The 18,975-nt window shown below is 40.6% G+C and overlaps 2 protein-coding genes across 2 annotated transcripts in view; both read left to right on the top strand.

Annotated features, from left to right (window-relative positions):
- The first annotated feature begins 3,240 nt into the window (after nucleotides 1–3,240).
- Nucleotides 3,241–9,912, top strand: angptl6 (angiopoietin-like 6). Its single transcript, XM_030736218.1, has 8 exons — nucleotides 3,241–3,501; nucleotides 4,019–4,509; nucleotides 4,595–4,732; nucleotides 4,836–5,049; nucleotides 6,457–6,650; nucleotides 7,150–7,420; nucleotides 7,510–8,247; nucleotides 9,854–9,912. Exons 1-7 carry the CDS (start codon nucleotides 3,426–3,428, stop codon nucleotides 7,692–7,694), a joined length of 1,569 nt encoding a protein of 522 aa, XP_030592078.1. The 5' UTR covers nucleotides 3,241–3,425; the 3' UTR covers nucleotides 7,695–8,247; nucleotides 9,854–9,912.
- The window catches only part of LOC115785179 (hemicentin-1-like), a 26,176-nt gene continuing 17,095 nt past the window's right edge, over nucleotides 9,895–18,975 (top strand). The window contains exons 1-14 of the mRNA XM_030736671.1: nucleotides 9,895–10,171; nucleotides 10,313–10,567; nucleotides 10,692–10,946; nucleotides 11,310–11,654; nucleotides 11,780–12,034; nucleotides 12,159–12,413; nucleotides 13,961–14,305; nucleotides 14,431–14,685; nucleotides 14,810–15,064; nucleotides 15,428–15,772; nucleotides 15,898–16,152; nucleotides 16,277–16,531; nucleotides 17,524–17,787; nucleotides 17,930–18,105. Coding sequence (XP_030592531.1) covers nucleotides 9,895–10,171; nucleotides 10,313–10,567; nucleotides 10,692–10,946; nucleotides 11,310–11,654; nucleotides 11,780–12,034; nucleotides 12,159–12,413; nucleotides 13,961–14,305; nucleotides 14,431–14,685; nucleotides 14,810–15,064; nucleotides 15,428–15,772; nucleotides 15,898–16,152; nucleotides 16,277–16,531; nucleotides 17,524–17,787; nucleotides 17,930–18,105 — 3,792 coding nt within the window. The remainder of the gene's footprint in view (nucleotides 10,172–10,312; nucleotides 10,568–10,691; nucleotides 10,947–11,309; nucleotides 11,655–11,779; nucleotides 12,035–12,158; nucleotides 12,414–13,960; nucleotides 14,306–14,430; nucleotides 14,686–14,809; nucleotides 15,065–15,427; nucleotides 15,773–15,897; nucleotides 16,153–16,276; nucleotides 16,532–17,523; nucleotides 17,788–17,929; nucleotides 18,106–18,975) is intronic.

Raw genomic sequence — 18,975 nt, 5'->3', positions numbered from 1 at the left:
GTGCTGTATTGGGTTTCTTCTGTCTGTCCTCGATCCGATGCTGATATTTGTTGAACCTTTCCCACTTCATCTTTTGCCTTCTGCACTTTCTTAACAGCTTCTGCACAGCTTGATGGGACGTACTGTGCTGAGGCCTCGAAGCGTGTGTCGAGAAATTCAGGACGTCTCTTATGAGGCGCTTATCGAGGCTTGCTTCTTTAAGGGCCAGTGACGTCAACAATCACATCTGAAGCCTCTCTGGTCCAGGCAGTGGTCTGAGTGTTGGCGTGATTTATGAACATACATCTGGATCTGAAACACAACTCAGAATACAGCACCTTGTGTCTGAACCCATTTTTCTTGTGTATTGGAACATGTGACTGACAGGGGTGTTTTGTTGCCCCGGTGTCTCCTGTTACACTGATTATTCAAACAATAAATAGCGCAGAATGTCTACACCCAGTTTCACATTTGGGTTTCTCCTCTGCAGACTGTGCATTTTTAATGAGTGACTGACATGGAAACCATCTTTTTGAGAGCACTGCAGCATGTCCTGTTGGATTTATTTAAACATTAGTTTATTGCATCACTCACGCCTTAATCAAAAACAGATTAGATGAATGACACAAAATCAAATTAATGTGTTTTCATTTCTATTCTTGGCAGTGATTATTCTCATGCTGACGTAGCTGCAAGACTTCCAAGAGGCCATCACAAATAGTTGAAATGATAATAAAGGTTTGTGTGCACATGAAGCCTCGAGAAATCAACCTGTTTTTGAACCAGCTGAATGGAAAGCTTCAAGGCTTTCTGAAGTCACCAATCATCCTCTACCTGAGACACCATTCCAGTCCAGTCACACACACCAGCTTATGCCAACCGCCGAAGTCTGTGATCCAAATCTGTAGTCCAAAGCCAAAAAAAAAAGAGAAGTTTTATTTGTAATGGTCTAAATTTCACGTACTCCTCCTGCTTGCCACACTTTCCAATGTGTGCCACAGACTCAGTTCTGATCTGATCCGGTGTACGCTAGTTTTGTCTTCATTGCAGTTCATCATTGTATCAGCTGGAGGGCAGTAGACAATCGTGACAGCAGCATGAGGGATTTCACTCTCTCTGTCAACTCAAACGCGCTTTGTTGGATGACAGCTTCTTAAAACAATAATGCCAAAGCATTAAAATACAATTTATAATAGCATAAAAAACAAAACAAAATAACACCAAGATTGATACATATAGCAGTTAATTAAGTTCAATTCAATATGCTCAGTAAACAAGTATACAGTACCATGCAAAAGTTTTGAGCCACCCTTTATTTTTTATAGTTTGCTTCAAACTCAGTTTTTTATAGATTCAACAAAAGAAATGTGGATGTACTTTTTGCAACAGGCTGCTTGTGTAGACACAACACAACATCCCTTGAGTTAGGTGTCTTTTTGTGCTTGAATGATTCATAGGTTAACATTAAGGAAGATGTTGAGGCATGCAAAAATATACAAGAACTGGCCTGAATTGCTAAACTGAGTGACTCATCAGTGTGTACAGAAGAGGTCAAGCGAGAGGTACAACAGTGCGTGTCTGCAGCCATCTGTAAAACACAGAGAAGGCTCTGTCAGGGTTTGGGGCTGCGCTTCAGCCAGTAGTGTTGGGGATCTCATCAAAATTGATGTAATTATGAGCGCAGAAAAGCATCATCAGAGTTTGAATCACCTTGTCAGCGGCACCATTTTTCAGCATGACAATGATCCCAAACACATTTCCAGTACAGTAAAATTATAACTGGATAGAAAAAAACAAAAACGCAGTGGGACACTATCAGTCATGGATCAGCCTCCCCAGAGCCTGGACCTCAACATCACTGAAGCAGTGTGGGATCATCTTGTAGGAGAACAAATCAAGAGGCATCCCACATCCAAAGAAGTGCTTTGAATGAACTATTCCCAGATGCTGCTTAAAGAAATTAAAAAGAAAGCTTGCCTGAGAGAGTTCAGGCTGTGTTGAAGAATAAAGGTGGTCATACCAAATACTGACTTCCAAGCTTGTTAGAATTGTACAAATGCTGGTTTGGTTATTGCATTTCCGTTTTTCAATAAGTAGCTGCACCCATTTCCTATATTCTCAGCAAAATATAAAGAAATGAGGTGTGAACTTAAAGTGAACTTAAAGTATGAACTAGGGTGTTACCCAGTGCAATTGTGTAGGCTGATCAGAAAGCAGAAATAGACACAAATAGACAATTCTTTAGGTGTGGTTTCTGAAATTGACACTTTGGCTTTATCACTGTGTGACTTTGACAGATCTCTGGGTTTGGCAGCATTGCGGATGTCAAAGCTGATGTCATAGCAAAGAAACTAACCCAGAGATGCTGCTGATATGCAACAGGCAAATCTGACCCCACCATAAATGACTGTGCATAGTAAAGTATTAGTATAAAAAAAATGCATAATCTGTTACATTAGTCTGTTATACTGCGTGATGCTGGAGGGCCAGTGATTGAAAAAGAAAAGGGCTGATGAACCTGAAGCTTTAGAGTTTTACAGGCGTAAACATGACTGTTCACAGAATATGATGGAAGTTTCCTGGATGAGCACCAGCAGCCATGCAAAGAGCTGTGACAGTATTTTGTGCAGTAGACTTAAAATGCTTGCAATCGCTTTTAATGTGACAAAAGTGAGTGTGAGTATCTGAGCAACAAAAGATACTCACCAAACAAACAACATGATTTTTTTTTTTTTTTTTCCGTTACAGCTGCATACAGCATGCAGCCGTCTTTGTGGCTTCACTGTAGCCACAAAGACGGCTCCACCGAAGCTTCACCCTGCATTGTGGGATGAACTGCCAACAGTCTTTACCCACACTGGTATTATCATTTTTACTTCACATCTTTCCCGGCACTATTTGTGTTTTTAAGTCACACCACATAATACTAGCCCCTATTTAAGGCTCTGATGCTGCTGTTGTTTGCATTTGCAAAGTGTCTTTTGCATTTTCATAAAACGAGGCCACTGTCTTGTACCAGTGGTTACCTACGTGAACAAGGATAATAAGTCAACTTAACAGAGGCCACATATCAAAATAAACATGCTTCACTCATGGAGGTGATACCAAAGCATTAGTGCATTCCACTGGTTCAGTTCTTTGTGGGATAGCCTTGACAGCAGTGCTGCGGGTTAATGACAGAGGGAGGAGTCATCCTAGATTCCTGCACCCAGCTAAACAACCAGTTCTGGGTGGTAGGAGTTTGTAATTAGTTGACTCTTTCTCTTGGAGAGTCTGAGACAGACACTCTGGAGATAAAGTAGCGGTAGTGTAGCTAGTTATCATTCTGTTTGTTCTCTACCTTCAGCTTCAGTTCAACATTTAAAGAAGATCACAGGCAACTTTTAATTAAGAGGACAGTTTTTAATATCACTGTTATTATGTTAACATTTGATTCCTGATTTTATATGTTTTCATCCTGGGAGCTGCTGGAGCACAACAAACACATCCAAAACACTTTTTTTTTTTTCTCCAGCTGCCGCAGTAAGTTGTGCATGCTTAGTATGATCTACTTTCAGGTAGATTTGAATGTACTTGCATTGTTTGTGGATACATTAATCTTCACATGGTTAAATCATTATGGTGCATGTTGTTTATCATCACTGACAGAAGAAACTGTCTTATTCTTACGCACAGCAACAGAGAAAGGTATTTGATACAGTGCTACATTGCTGTTTTGGAGGAGATCTGTACATCTGTAAGCCAGATATCAGTGTTGGCCTGTTTACCTTGCTTACGGTGTTGACCATGGCTGTTGTAGCTTACTGGTCTGTTGACCCTGAGATGGAGGTGTGTTGTTTTTGGCTGGTTTGTGTTGATCGTTGTCACTTCTGTGTTGACCTGCTAAACTCAGTCCATGGGGGAAATGTGTTTGCAAGAGAAAATCTGGTGAAGAGTGAACATTTACTAGCTACTATGTTACTAAAATGCAGAATGTAAGTATTAAATTACCCACTACTGTGATATTTACAGTCATGTCTTCTGCTTCCTCCACTACCAGGGTGTCCTCAGGACTGTAACAGATTCATGGAGAAGGCACTGGCAGTGGTTCTGCCTCTTTTCCTTACACTTTGTGTGAAGATGCCAGAAGCTGGTGGACAGAAGGAGGGAGTCCATGCTGACAACAAAAGTTCACAGCGTTCTTCGGAAACAAAAACAGGCCGGTGCTCTTACACCTTCATAGTGCCTCAGCAAAAACTGACAGGGGCGCTGTGTCTGAACACACAGTCTGCTCCCACCAACCATTCAGAAGTGGCAGCATTGTGGGCAGAGCTCAAACAGCAGCAGGAAGTGATGGAGAAGCTAAGAAGCCAGCTGGAAAAGGAAGGGGCCCTTGCCATGGAAGTAAGGGCCTTGCGCAAAGAGAGCAGCAACATGAATTCTCGCATCACTCAGCTTTATGCTCAGCTGTTACATGAAGTCATACAAAAGAAAGACCAGGCTTTGGAGCAGCAAAGGGTGGAGAGCCTTCTGCTAAATGCTACAGCACAGGTAAGCATAGAACAGCCAGCGCAGAAGATCTTAGCCTAATTATTGTTAACTTCATCCTTATTGTGTGTTTGGTTGGACATCTCAGGCACTGCAGGTGTCCAGTAATTACAGGGAGCTGGAGAAGAAATATGGAGCCCTCACCTCTATGATGAGTTCCCACAATCAATTTATTGCCCGTTTGGAGAGGAAATGCCAGTGCAGAGACTCCACCCAGTCCTCTCAGGTAGGGGGAATAAAGACAAAACAAGATCTGGGTATTTATGATTTATACAGGATTTAAACAAAAGGACTCAGAATGTTTTTCTATTTGTTTTTTTTTTTTAAAGTCTGAACAGGTGACCGAACCACCCAAAAGCCAGTCTAATGCGCATCCTAATTACAGCTCTGAAACCAACGAAATGACCAATGATGTCCAAAGGGACCAAAGTGCTCCTCCACTACAGCAAACCCAAACAGGGGGAGTTCCTTCAAGTCCCCCCACTGCCACCAGCACTCCTACAAACCCTTCCTTCTTCAGCTTCCCTGTTACGAAAACTCCAGGTAGGTCAATGAGCAACGTTGTTTCCAAAAAAGTTTGATTACTGCGTAAAATGATAATAAAAAAAAACAAAAACAAAAAAAAAACTGGAGTGATGCTTTGCAAATAATTTAAACATAATATTTCAATGAAAACTGTACAAAGAAAATGCATGAAACAGAAATATTTGTATTTATTTATTTATTAATTATTGAAAAATATGAAATCGCTCTGAATCTGACACCAGTAACAGGGTTCAAATATGTTGGGACAGGGGCGCGTATACCCCTGTTAAATCTAATGAACTCCCATACAATCACAGATTATGACCTTTGAACTGTGCACTGATAACAAACCAGATGTTTGCTCTCCTTTTCAGTGTGGAGGGTGCAGTATTCATACCCCCCAAAATGTTTTTACTGAAATGAGCTAGGCCCAGAGATGGCAACAACATTTCTGTATCTTGATTATCGGAGATTATTTGGAAAAATTATATGCTGTAATATTACAACATTTATTATGATTGAACTATTGCTTATGCAGCTTTTCACAAAGTGGTGGAACTTCCTCTGTGTCACAGAGGGGTGAATGTGTGTGTGTGTGAATGTATCAGTGAGGCTTGTAGTAGAAAACACTTTGCAAGCCATTGCAGTCTTTTTTTAAATTCACATTTTGAACAATCTCTCCACTTTTTTCAAAGACAGAGCTCTAAAACATGTTATATTAGCACCTGATTAGACCCATCTGGTGTTTACATATAAGTCCATCTCCTGTCAGATTTAATTAACTGCTTAGATAAGCAGCAGAAGCTGGTGGAGTCAGTGACCTGCTGATAGCGTCAACATCTTTGGCTGTGCGAGCGTGCCTGTCGTGACAGACCATTAGTTCTTATCACTTGGTGTGGAAGATTTTTCTCTTTGTTTACATTTTTGTTTGTGTAGATTTGTGTGTCCATCTTACCACTGTGGCGCAAGACATTAATTCTTCCAGCGCATGTTCAATGTCTTGCGCCACTGTGGCGCAAGACATTGAACACGCGCTGAAAGAATTAAAATAATTACATGAAGCTGCAGAAAATCTGTGATCTTCCTGATGTCAAAACTGAATTTCAAAGCCCTCTGTGCGCTGCGTTCTGTTGTGGTTTCCAAAAGCCCTACAGCAGATTTAAAGTCTGTGTAAAAGAAATGAGTTTGGCTCGACTTTAGTCCTTCCATGCCTTACAATGAAATTTCAAATTGCTTATTAACCCCAACTGAGAGGTATTGCCATCATATCTGCACTAGAAGTAAAGAAGCTTTAAAAAATGCCTTCCATCTTCTTACTTAATAGTACTAAATTTCAAAATATTATATATTATAATACTAAAGATACTACATCTGCATGTTGATTTTCTTACACCCTCACTTGGTGCATATTTTCCCTTTACTCAGGGCCATGGCGGGACTGTCAGCATGTGTTGGAATCAGGTGAAACTACCAGTGGGATCTACTTGCTCAGGCCGCAGAGTACCAACCGACTCCTGCAGGCCTGGTGTGAGCAGAGTCAAGCTCAGGGAGGGTGGACGGTTATCCAGAGGAGACAGGATGGATCGGTCAACTTCTTCAGGAACTGGGAGCAGTATAAGGTTACTTTTTTTACCCCTTGAAAGTCTGGGACTAACACTTTAAATAAACACTTTGAAACTTTCGAGCACTTCGTCATGAACCAAAGAGCGGGACAAATTAAAATTCACTTCAACGTGGCGCTAGATTAAAAATTCACAGTTTGGAAAATTCGGGAGATTTTCAGTCTGCTGTAAAGATATTTTTGAAAAAATAAAATACCAACATGTTAGCGGTGCTATAGCAAGACTCAAAAGATAACCAAATGCAGTAAGAACGTAACAATTTTCAGTCACTAGTCAACATCAGTAAAAATAATTGTTATTAATGTTAATAACTAATGAGTAATAAGTGGAAACATGCCACCACCATGATCCTGAATACAGGCATGTATGCTTCTACTACCTAACCTATTCAGTTGTTTGCCAGACATTGCTAACTCTAGAGGTATGCTGTTTAAATGCTGCCATGAAGTATACATGAAAGTTAAGATTATTTAACCAGTGTACTCATGTGTTACAGCAAGGCTTTGGGAACCTAGATGGAGAGTATTGGCTTGGTCTGGAACACTTATACTGGTTGACCAAACAGGCCCAGTATAAGTTGCGGGTGGCCCTGGAGGACTGGCGTGGTCGGCAGGTGTTTGCTGAGTATGACAGCTTCTACGTGGAACCAGAGAGCGACTGGTACCGACTGCGGTTGGGACAGTATCACGGCAATGCAGGGGACTCCCTCTCCTGGCACAACAACAAGGCCTTCACCACTTTGGATTTAGACAAGGACGGCTATGGAGGTCTGCTCTTCCCCTGCTGATCGCTAGCTGCTGTTCAGTGATTTTTCCGTTAACATCTTTTTTTTTCTTTTCTTATGTTGTCTCATCAGGTAACTGTGCTCATTATCAGAAAGGAGGCTGGTGGTATCACATGTGTGCCCACTCCAATCTGAATGGTGTTTGGTATCGGGGTGGACACTATCGAAGCCGCTACCAGGATGGCGTCTACTGGGCAGAGTTCCATGGCGGGTCCTACTCCCTTAAACGAGTTTCCATGATGATCAAACCCACATAACAAAGTTACACTATGGACACGTGCAAACATGATGTGGATGATTCTTACGTATGTGTAGAGCGAATAAAACAAACTTTGTCTGTGTCTCTGTATTTAATAAAAACATTATTTTCAAATGAGCCCAGTCTGTGACATGCAGGAACTGTGATTAATGGGATGATGACGAAAATGAACTAAGATGACAAATTGGCTCTTGCAATTTTCTGACAGAATTTGTATTGCACAAAATACAGGAAGAAGGGGGAACTCTGAACTACACTGCTCCAAAAAAGGGCTGGCTGTAGTTGTGGTTTTGTATTTCAGGTTTTACAGACAGTTTCCTGTACACAAGGGCGTTGAATTTCCTCTATACTTTTTTTTTTTGCCTGTGCAACTGTCAGGCTGTCAGGAGGTCATCATAAGTACGTCCTGCGCCAACTTGATATTCATCTAACCCGGGTCTTGAAGCTTGACATCCTCTAGACGATCCTGAACCTCATTCCTCCTAAATGCTGGGCAAACATGGGGCCTGTCAGAATGCTGAGCTTCCTCATGCTCATCTTTTCACTGTGTGGTGAGTGATAATGATGCAAACATCTGTGTATATGTTAGAAGTTGGATTTTATTTGTGTGTTAGGAATAAAATTTTTAAGTTAACTTATTTTTTTTTTTTTAGCCTGCATTGCTTTCAATATCTCGACATGTTACTAGTGATGGTAACTGCAAAAAAAGCAAATTAAAACAAATAATGTTTATGTGATAATGTTTTATAAAATACTCCCCTTTTAATGCGGTACTAATGGATGTCAAAAGGCTCATCAATGTAACCTCTGAGTTTTAACAGAATAACATAAAGCACATTTCAAGTGGGAGAGGTAAGTGTTATTTGTGGGACAAACTTGTCAGCCAGCTGTTATAAATAAACACTTTTGAAATAGCAGACAGCACATAAATACATCTTAAACCGAAAAGAATTTCTACATAAATATAAAGTTTTATCAGTTTTAATCAGAATTTAATGAAAACAATCCAGCAGCTGTGCTCTGGTTCCTCCTGTTCCTCTTTTATTCAGTGTGTCTTCTTATTAAATGTTTGCACTTTCATAATTCATCGAGATATACAGTTAGGCCCATAATGTGATGGACAAAGACACAGTTTTGCCTCTGAACACTATCACAGTGGACTTTAAATCAACCAATCAAGATGTGACTGAAGTGCAGTCTTTCAGCTTTAATTCAAGGGGTTTTACAAAAGTAGTGCAAAAACTGCTCAGGGTTTACAGTCATTTTTTTAACAGTCCCCCATTCAAAGGCCTGAAAGTAATTGGACAATCTAATGCAATTTCAAATATGAGGATTTTTTTTTTTAAATACTTGGATGTAAATCTTTTGCAGTGAATGACTGAAGTCTAAAACCCCTGTATGTCACTAAATGCTGTATTTACTACCTTGAGATGCTCTGTTAGCACTTTATTGCAGCCCCCCTTCTGTTGGTGCTTATTTGTGGGTCTCTCTGACTTAAGGTTTTTCTTCAGTAAATGAACAGCATGATCCACTGGGTTGAAAGTCTTGGGTTGCTGCTACAGTATGCTTTGGCTCATTATCCACTTCCATGTGAAGTGCTGTCTGATCAGTTTTGCAGCATTTGGCTGAGTCTGAGCAGAGAGAAATATGATGTAATATGCCGCATTGTACTATATATGACAAATTCTTTTTGGCTTAATTTTTTACCGCTTAAAATTAAGTCTGAAAAATCTAAAGTAAGGTAAATAAAAATCTAATAAAAGCAATAATATATTCTCAGATGCTGACAGCACATGCACAACAGAGCTCAAGGCCCTTACACTGGATCCACCTGAGATTATAGCAGAATATGGAGGAAATCCTGTCATTGTAAACTGTAGCACCACATTGGATGATCATTACGGGATCTACTGGAGAGTTGGAAATGAAAACTCTGACATTGAAGAAGACTTTTTTGTAATCCACTCGGTGCCACTGTCAGAGTGGGATGTGAAGGCAGAGTGCAAAGTAATTCTGAGTGAATCGCGTGAATGCAGTATGGACCTTAAAGTTATTGTATACAGTAAGTGCAATTTTAAATGAATACAGTGCAATGCTAAGAACATTAATAATTATGGACATAGTTAACTAACTTTTTAATCTAATGTTGTTTGCCAGAGAATCCAGAAGTTGTTCTTTCTGCACAGCATGTAAATGTGATGGGAGAAGAAACACAGTACAGACTGCAGTGTGACATCATCAATGTTGCTCCTGTTCAGCACCTCACTGTTAGCTGGTACAAAAACAATGAAAGCATCAAGACACAGTCTTTCAATGACACAACCAAAACACCAGTAAATGAGTCCTCTGTTCTGAGAGTCACCATCAGCAGAGAAGAAAATGAAGTTCAGTTCAGATGTGAAGCTCAGCTGGACTTTGGACCAGATGTACCCCAACTTCCTGTCATTTCTCAAACCCACAGTGTTTCCGCGCACTGTGAGTAAACATCCTGCTGTTTACACCTAAACAGAACATTATTTTAATTTAAGTTTTAGCTTAGATTAAACAAAAGTTCTTCTCGGTTTAGCTATCTATTGTGAAGTTATGAAAATGAATAAAAATCTGTTTTATCTCCAGATGCTCCTGAACTGAACACAACAAATAATCCTCATGACATTTCAACACTTGAGGGCACTGATATCACCTTGAGCTGTGAAGCTGAGGGAAACCCTCCTCCTGTCTATCACTGGACTTGTGATGGAGTGAATCAATTGGAGAACACAAACAGTCTCAGCATCACTGGAGTGAACCATAATGTGACCTGCACCTGCACAGCTACCAATGATCTGGGAAACATAACTAAGACAATTCATGTTCATGTCAAAGAAAGAGGTACACATCCTGGTTTACCTTCCATCTAATATTCCTGTGGATCATGTAGTGGATACTGTTGACTTATTTCTTATTTTACACCAAATCAGCTCTAACTGTGAATATGTCTGCTTGTGAATGGCAGGTTGCCCTCTCACACTGACGCCTTCTGAAATTGTTGTGAGATTTGGAGATCCAGTTTCAATCAACTGCAGCACATCAGCCACATATGTTGTTGGAATGGGCTGGGAGGCTCCATTTGGAGGCACGGGATTTGAACCTCCTCCTGCTGTCACATGGAGCACTGAAAAAGTTGAAGAGTGGACTCCAAGTCCTTCTTGCTATGCTACTCTGGATGATAATTCTCAGTGTTCCATGATCCCAGTCATCACTGTTTATAGTAAGTACATGTGTATACTGTATTAGTACTCCTGATAATACAGTGCATAAAGTAAAATGTTTTACATATAGATGGATAAATAGAAAGAAATAATAAGCAATGATTTCATTTTGCTGAAAATGTAACTTTAAATGCTCTGAAAAGATGGTGCAGAGTAGTCTGTAAGTAATTCCTCTGATCTAAATGTTTACACTTTCCTGTAGAAAATTAAAGGTGACTCTGGTACCAGCAACAAAAGATAACTTTTTAATGTTGTTATATTTATGTATGCATTTTTCTCATTCTTACCGTATGACAATAACAAACATGCTTACGTTCCATTTTCTGATTCTTTTTTGTCGTTTTGCTTTGCTTGATTTACAGAAGGTCCAGACACTGTGTCAATCTCTGAATTGGATCATAGTCTCATTGTGGAGGCCACAGCATACAAACAGTACACAAGGACACAGTACAGACTGCAGTGTGACATCATCAATGTTGCTCCTGTTCAGCACCTCACTGTTAGCTGGTACAAAAACAATGAAAGCATCATGACACAGTCTTTCAATGACACAACCAAAACACCAGTAAATGAGTCCTTTGTTCTGAGAGTCACCATCAGCAGAGAAGAAAATGAAGTTCAGTTCAGATGTGAAGCTCAGCTGGACTTTGCATCATATGGACCACAACTTCCTGTCATTTCTCAACCATACAGTATTTCAGCACACTGTGAGTAAACATCCTGCTGTTTACACAATTTTCATTTGTAATTGAAATTAAATGCTGCCAAGATCAGTGTAGGTATGACCATATAACTATTCAAATGAATAACAAGCCTGTGTTTGTTTCTCCAGATGCTCCTGAGCTAAACACAAAAAATAATCCTCATGACATTTCAACACTTGAGGGCACTAATATCACCTTGAGCTGTGAAGCTGAGGGAAACCCTCCTCCTGTCTATCACTGGACTTGTGATGGAGTGAATCAGTTGGAGAACACAAACAGTCTCAGCATCACTGGAGTGAACCATAATGTGACCTGCACCTGCACAGCTACCAATGATCTGGGAAACATAACTAAGACAATTCATGTTCATGTCAAAGAAAGAGGTACACATCCTGGTTTACCTTCCATCTGATATTCCTGTGGATCATGTAGTGGATACTGTTGACTTATTTCTTATTTTACACCTAATCAGCTCTAACTGTGAATATGTCTGCTTGTGAATGGCAGGTTGCCCTCTCACACTGACGCCTTCTGAAATTGTTGTGAGATTTGGAGATCCAGTTTCAATCAACTGCAGCACATCAGCCACATATGTTGTTGGAATGGGCTGGGAGGCTCCATTTGGAGGCACGGGATTTGAACCTCCTCCTGCTGTCACATGGAGCACTGAAAAAGTGGAAGAGTGGACTCCAAGTCCTTCCTGCTCTGCTACTCTGGATGATCATTCCCAGTGTTCCATAAGTCCAGTCATCACTGTTTATAGTAAGTACATCTCCATACTGCATTACTGTATTAGTACTCCTGATAGTACAGTGCATGAAGTAAAAGCTTTTTTTTTCATACACTGCTGTAGAAAAAAAGGAACATAGGAACATTTTTCAATCAGACGATAGCATCAAGGCAGTTAAACTTTTGGGATATTGATCTGCTCCGTTAGGTAGCAGAGGGGGGTGTTCATCAGTTTTAGCTGCTTTGGTGTTAATGTAATTACCAACAGGTGCACTAAAGGGGATACAACGAGACAACACCCAAAACAGGAATAGTTTTACAGGTGGAGGCCAGTGACATTTTCCCCTCATGATCTTTTCTGACTTTTTTCAGTAGTTTTGCATTTGGCCAGGGTAATTGTCAGTACTGGTAGCATGAAGAAATAACTTGACCCTACAGAGGTTGTATTGGTAATCCAACTCCTCCAGGATGGCACGTCACTATGTGCCAGAAGGTTTGCTGTGTCTCCCAGCACCGTCTCAGGAACATGGAGGAGACTCCAGGAGACAGGCAGTTACTCTAGGAGAGCTGGCCAAGGCCATAGAAGGTTCTTAACCCATCAGCAGGACTTGTATCTGCTACTTTGTGCAAGCAGTAACAGGATGAGCACTGCCAAAGCCCTGCAAAATGACCTCCAGCAGGCCACTGGTGTGAATATCTCTGTTCAAATAATCAGAAACAGACTTCATGAGGGTGGCCTGAAGGCCTGAAGTCCTCTAGTGGGTCCTTTGCTCACTGCCCAGCACCGTGGAACCTGATTGGCATTTGCCGTAGAATACTCGAATTGAGAGGTTCACCACCGGCACCCTGTGCTTTCCAAGATGAGAGCAGATTGATCCTGAGCACATGTGGCAGATGTGAAAGGGTGTGGAGAAGCCCTGGAAAACGTCATGCTGCCTGTAGTATCATTCAGCATGACGAGTTAGTTGGTGGGTCAGTGATGGTCTGGGGAGGCAAATCCATGCAGGGATGCACAGACTTCTACAGGCTAGGCAATGACACCTTGAGTGCCATTAGATAATGGGATGAAATCTTTGGACCCATTGTCAGACCCTGGTGCAGTGCATTATGGGATCCTTGTGGTGCATGATTATGTCCAGCTTCAATTGATGAGATTATGCAGGCAGTTCCTGGAGGATGAAGGAACTGATACCATTGGCTGTGCCCCACATTTGCCTGACCTAAATCCAACAGAACACCTCTGGGACATTATGTTTCGATCCATCTGATGCTGCCTACTCGTACCTCAGACAGGATTTCATTAATGCTCTGGTCCAGATCTCAGAGGAGATCCCTCAGAACACCATGAAATACAATGAAATGTTAGAAAATTGGACTAGCCTGCTCCATAATTTTTTTAAACTTTGATTTTTGGAGTTTCTTAAATTCAACCTTGTGTAGGTTGATCATTTTCATTTCCATCAAACAATGTGGCATCATTTGATTCCTAAAACATTACCCAGTCCATATTAGTATAGATATGAGCATGATTTTATTTATTATTGTTTATTTATTTCTTTTTTGCTTTGCTTGATTTACAGAAGGTCCAGACACTGTGTCAATCCCTGAATTGGATCATAGTCTCATTGTGGAGGCCACAGCATACAAACAGTACACAAGGACACAGTACAGACTGCAGTGTGACATCATCAATGTTGCTCCTGTTCAGCACCTCACTGTTAGCTGGTACAAAAACAATGAAAGCATCATGACACAGTCTTTCAATGACACAACCAAAACACCAGTAAATGAGTCCTCTGTTCTGAGAGTCACCATCAGCAGAGAAGAAAATGAAGTTCAGTTCAGATGTGAAGCTCAGCTGGACTTTGGATCATATGGACCACAACTTCCTGTCATTTCTCAACCATACAGTATTTCAGCACACTGTGAGTAAACATCCTGCTGTTTACACACTGTTTTCATATGTGATTTAGATTAAATGCTTCAAACCAGTGTAGATATGACCATATAACTATTCAAATGAATAACAAGCCTGTGTTTGTTTCTCCAGATGCTCCTGAGCTGAACACAAAAAATAATCCTCATGACATTTCAACACTTGAGGGCACTAATATCACCTTGAGCTGTGAAGCTGAGGGAAACCCTCCTCCTGTCTATCACTGGACTTGTGATGGAGTGAATCAGTTGGAGAACACAAACAGTCTCAGCATCACTGGAGTGAACCATAATGTGACCTGCACCTGCACAGCTACCAATGATCTGGGAAACATAACTAAGACAATTCATGTTCATGTCAAAGAAAGAGGTACACATCCTGGTTTACCTTCCATCTAATATTCCTGTGGATCATGTAGTGGATACTGTTGACTTATTTCTTATTTTACACCAAATCAGCTCTAACTGTGAATATGTCTGCTTGTGAATGGCAGGTTGCCCTCTCACACTGACGCCTTCTGAAATTGTTGTGAGATTTGGAGATCCAGTTTCAATCAACTGCAGCACATCAGCCACATATGTTGTTGGAATGGGCTGGGAGGCTCCATTTGGAGGCACGGGATTTGAACCTCCTCCTGCTGTCACATGGAGCACTGAAAAAGTTGAAGAGTGGACTCCAAGTCCTTCCTGCTCTGCTACTCTGGATGATCATTCCCAGTGTTCCATAAGTCCAGTCATCACTGTTTATAGTAAGTACATGTGTATACTGTATTAGTACTCCTGATAATACAGTGCATAAAGTAAAATGTTTTACATATAGATGGATAAATAGAAAGAAATAATAAGCAATGATTTCATTTTGCTGAAAATGTCACTTTAAATGCTCTGAAAAGATGGTGCAGAGTAGTCTGTAAGTAATTCCTCTGATCTAAATGTTTACACTTTCCTGTAGAAAATTAAAGGTGACTCTGGTACCAGCAACAAAAGATAACTTTTTAATGTTGTTATATTTATGTATGCATTTTTCTCATTCTTACCGTATGACAATAACAAACATGCTTACGTTCCATTTTCTGATTCTTTTTTGTCGTTTTGCTTTGCTTGATTTACAGAAGGTCCAGACACTGTGTCAATCTCTGAATTGGATCATAGTCTCATTGTGGAGGCCACAGCATACAAACAGTACACAAGGACACAGTACAGACTGCAGTGTGACATCATCAATGTTGCTCCTGTTCAGCACCTCACTGTTAGCTGGTACAAAAACAATGAAAGCATCATGACACAGTCTTTCAATGACACAACCAAAACACCAGTAAATGAGTCCTCTGTTCTGAGAGTCACCATCAGCAGAGAAGAAAATGAAGTTCAGTTCAGATGTGAAGCTCAGCTGGACTTTGGATCATATGGACCACAACTTCCTGTCATTTCTCAACCATACAGTATTTCAGCACACTGTGAGTAAACATCCTGCTGTTTACACAATTTTCATTTGTAATTGAAATTAAATACTGCCAAGATCAGTGTAGATATGACCATATAACTATTCAAATGAATAACAAGCCTGTGTTTGTTTCTCCAGATGCTCCTGAGCTAAACACAAAAAATAATCCTCATGACATTTCAACACTTGAGGGCACTAATATCACCTTGAGCTGTGAAGCTGAGGGAAACCCTCCTCCTGTCTATCACTGGACTTGTGATGGAGTGAATCAGTTGGAGAACACAAACAGTCTCAGCATCACTGGAGTGAACCATAATGTGACCTGCACCTGCACAGCTACCAATGATCTGGGAAACATAACTAAGACAATTCATGTTCATGTCAAAGAAAGAGGTACACATCCTGGTTTACCTTCCATCTAATATTCCTGTGGATCATGTAGTGGATACTGTTGACTTATTTCTTATTTTACACCAAATCAGCTCTAACTGTGAATATGTCTGCTTGTGAATGGCAGGTTGCCCTCTCACACTGACGCCTTCTGAAATTGTTGTGAGATTTGGAGATCCAGTTTCAATCAACTGCAGCACATCAGCCACATATGTTGTTGGAATGGGCTGGGAGGCTCCATTTGGAGGCACGGGATTTGAACCTCCTCCTGCTGTCACATGGAGCACTGAAAAAGTTGAAGAGTGGACTCCAAGTCCTTCCTGCTCTGCTACTCTGGATGATAATTCCCAGTGTTCCATAAGTCCAGTCATCACTGTTTATAGTAAGTTCATGTGTACAACTGCATTATTGTATTATAAACAGCATGAACTTTTTTTTTATGTAACAAAGCAATGATTTCACATCCTTAATGCGTTTCTGTGGTACCTACATCAACAATAACATCTTAATACTGTGATGGTCCTGGGCCGGTGGCCCAATGTTTTTTGTAAAGTTCTTTTTTTTTTTTTTTTGTTGTATTTTCTGGTTGTGTTAGTTTTTCCTACAGTTATGGCTCTCAGTTTGTTGTTGCTTTTGTATTCTGTTTTTGGTTAAAGTTAGTTGTACTTTATTCTGGTTTCCCTTTGGTTGTGTTCCTGTGTCTGTTTTGTCCATGTGTCTTGGCCCTTTTATATTTAGTTTCCCTTCCCATAGTCTCATGATCCCTGTGCTTTGTTTGGTTTTGCTTCCTTTGTGTTATTAGTTTCATTTGATTCACCTGTTGCTCCCTGCTGTGACCACTCTCCCTGATTTCCTTGTGTATATTTAAATCTTCCCTTTTTCTTTGTTCCGTATTGTGTCGTCTGAGTTTCCCTCCCCAGCTGTGTGTTCCTCAGTTAACTGTTTTGTCCCCGTTATTTTCTCCCAGTCTTATTTGTGTATTTGTTTCTCTCTTGGTTGAGGTTTAGTTGTGTTTTTTGTGACTTGTGAGCCTCCAGCAAATAAAGCTGTTGAGTTTAGCTCTGTGTTTTGCATCCTGCTTAACTACTGCACAGCTTAACTGTGACAACTACTAACATATTTAAGTATGCATGCTTCTTTTATTTTATGTTAACTGGTCAGATATATCTTCATTTGATTTCCTAACAGCACCTTACACTGCTGTTGTTCTCTGTAAGATTTCCACCTACTTATTTATTATGTTCTTTTTGTTTGTTTGTTCTTGCCACACATCTCTGCAACAATGAACCATAAATTCATCAATTTTGAAATTCATTTGAGATGAAAGTAAATTTTGAACATTATGTCTTCATGTTAATTTATTTTTTCCCACAGATGCCCCTGAGTTCAAGGAAGGCAATGAAAGCAGGGAGGTGCTCCTGGGTGAGAATGTTACTTTAAGCTGCAGTGCTGACAGTAACCCTCCGCCTAACATCAGCTGGATCTATGCAGCTGCTGGGAATTCAAAAGAGACCACTGAGGGGCGCCAGAGGACTGTCACTATCACCAGAGCCACCTCCGTCAATGCTGGTGTTTACATCTGTGTTGGAGAAAATAAATTTGGGAGAAAGTCAAGATCTGTCACACTGGTGGTCAAAGGTATGGTTATTGATTCTGTGCAGAGAATTCAGTCATCAATTTATTTAATTTCTATAGTGAAGTGATAACTCATGTTTAAATTGCAGAATGCATCAAGAATTGAGAAGTATTCTTAGGTTGTTTTATTTTGGTTATCTTTCAGGTAAAACCAGTTATATCCCTTTTCCAGCCATTTGGGTTTCCCTCGCTGTATTGCTCATCATCCTCTTCCTCCTCGTGCTCCTTCGCCACAAGAGGCGGAACGCCCGTGGACATTATAGTTTTGTTCCTGTCAGAGGGCCAGACATCCCTTTGACTACTGCACAAGCCAATGGCAAAGCTTAGGATTGTTACTGCATTCATTGCACGTGTAAACTAATTATTTGACTTCTCCCTGAAAACAAACAGAAGACAAATCTAAAATATAAAAAGCGGTACCTTTCAGAAATAGTGCTAACAGTGTAGCTGCTTTTTATTCTTGAAATATTGCATGTTTACAGTGTGGGTCTTATATGACATTACTGCAGCTGCGTTTAAGAATCAAGGTGTCCAGGGGTCTCAGCAACCAGAGGTCAGCTACATCTAGCTCCAGAAGAAGCTCATGACAGCCTGACCACCAGTGGTGATGTCCCTAAGGCTGTCTGGCAACATCATAGTACACCCCAGATGAAGCTGTGTGGGTTGAGGCTGTGCCTCTTCCATTCCCCTAAATATGCCAAACACAAGACCTGCAAGTACGGCAGCAGAAAAGGCAACATTCTTAGGTCAAATGTGGTCTGCAGGGCCTGAAAGGTCCACCTCTGCATGAAGAGTGAGCGTAACTCCTTTATTAGGTACCATGAACAAATGGCCTTCTGTTGTATAAAGTTATAATGTGCATGTTGTAATGTTCTAGACAGTGATGTTGTAATGTTCTAAAATACATGTTCCTTTCTCCATCTATGTGTTTTTCTTGTATTCTTTTTTCCCTTTTTTTATATACACTTCTTGGCTTTTTTTATGGCATTTATTAAGTGATCAGTGATCATTTCACTTTGACCAATACCTGTTAAATCTGAGCCAGCAAGTCACCATTCAGAGGTTTCTCAGTCAGCGGAAGATGAATCTTTGCTTGCACACTGCTGTGAATGTCTTCTTGTGACAGGGGCATAATGTTGCCCTCAGTCTGAGTCTGGGGCTTTTGATTATCCCGATCCTACATGCTGTTCT

Source organism: Archocentrus centrarchus, chromosome 8 (assembly GCF_007364275.1).
Source record: "Archocentrus centrarchus isolate MPI-CPG fArcCen1 chromosome 8, fArcCen1, whole genome shotgun sequence".
In the NCBI taxonomy this organism is placed as follows: Eukaryota; Metazoa; Chordata; class Actinopteri; order Cichliformes; family Cichlidae; genus Archocentrus; species Archocentrus centrarchus.
This window is presented reverse-complemented; position numbering and strand designations above follow the sequence as displayed.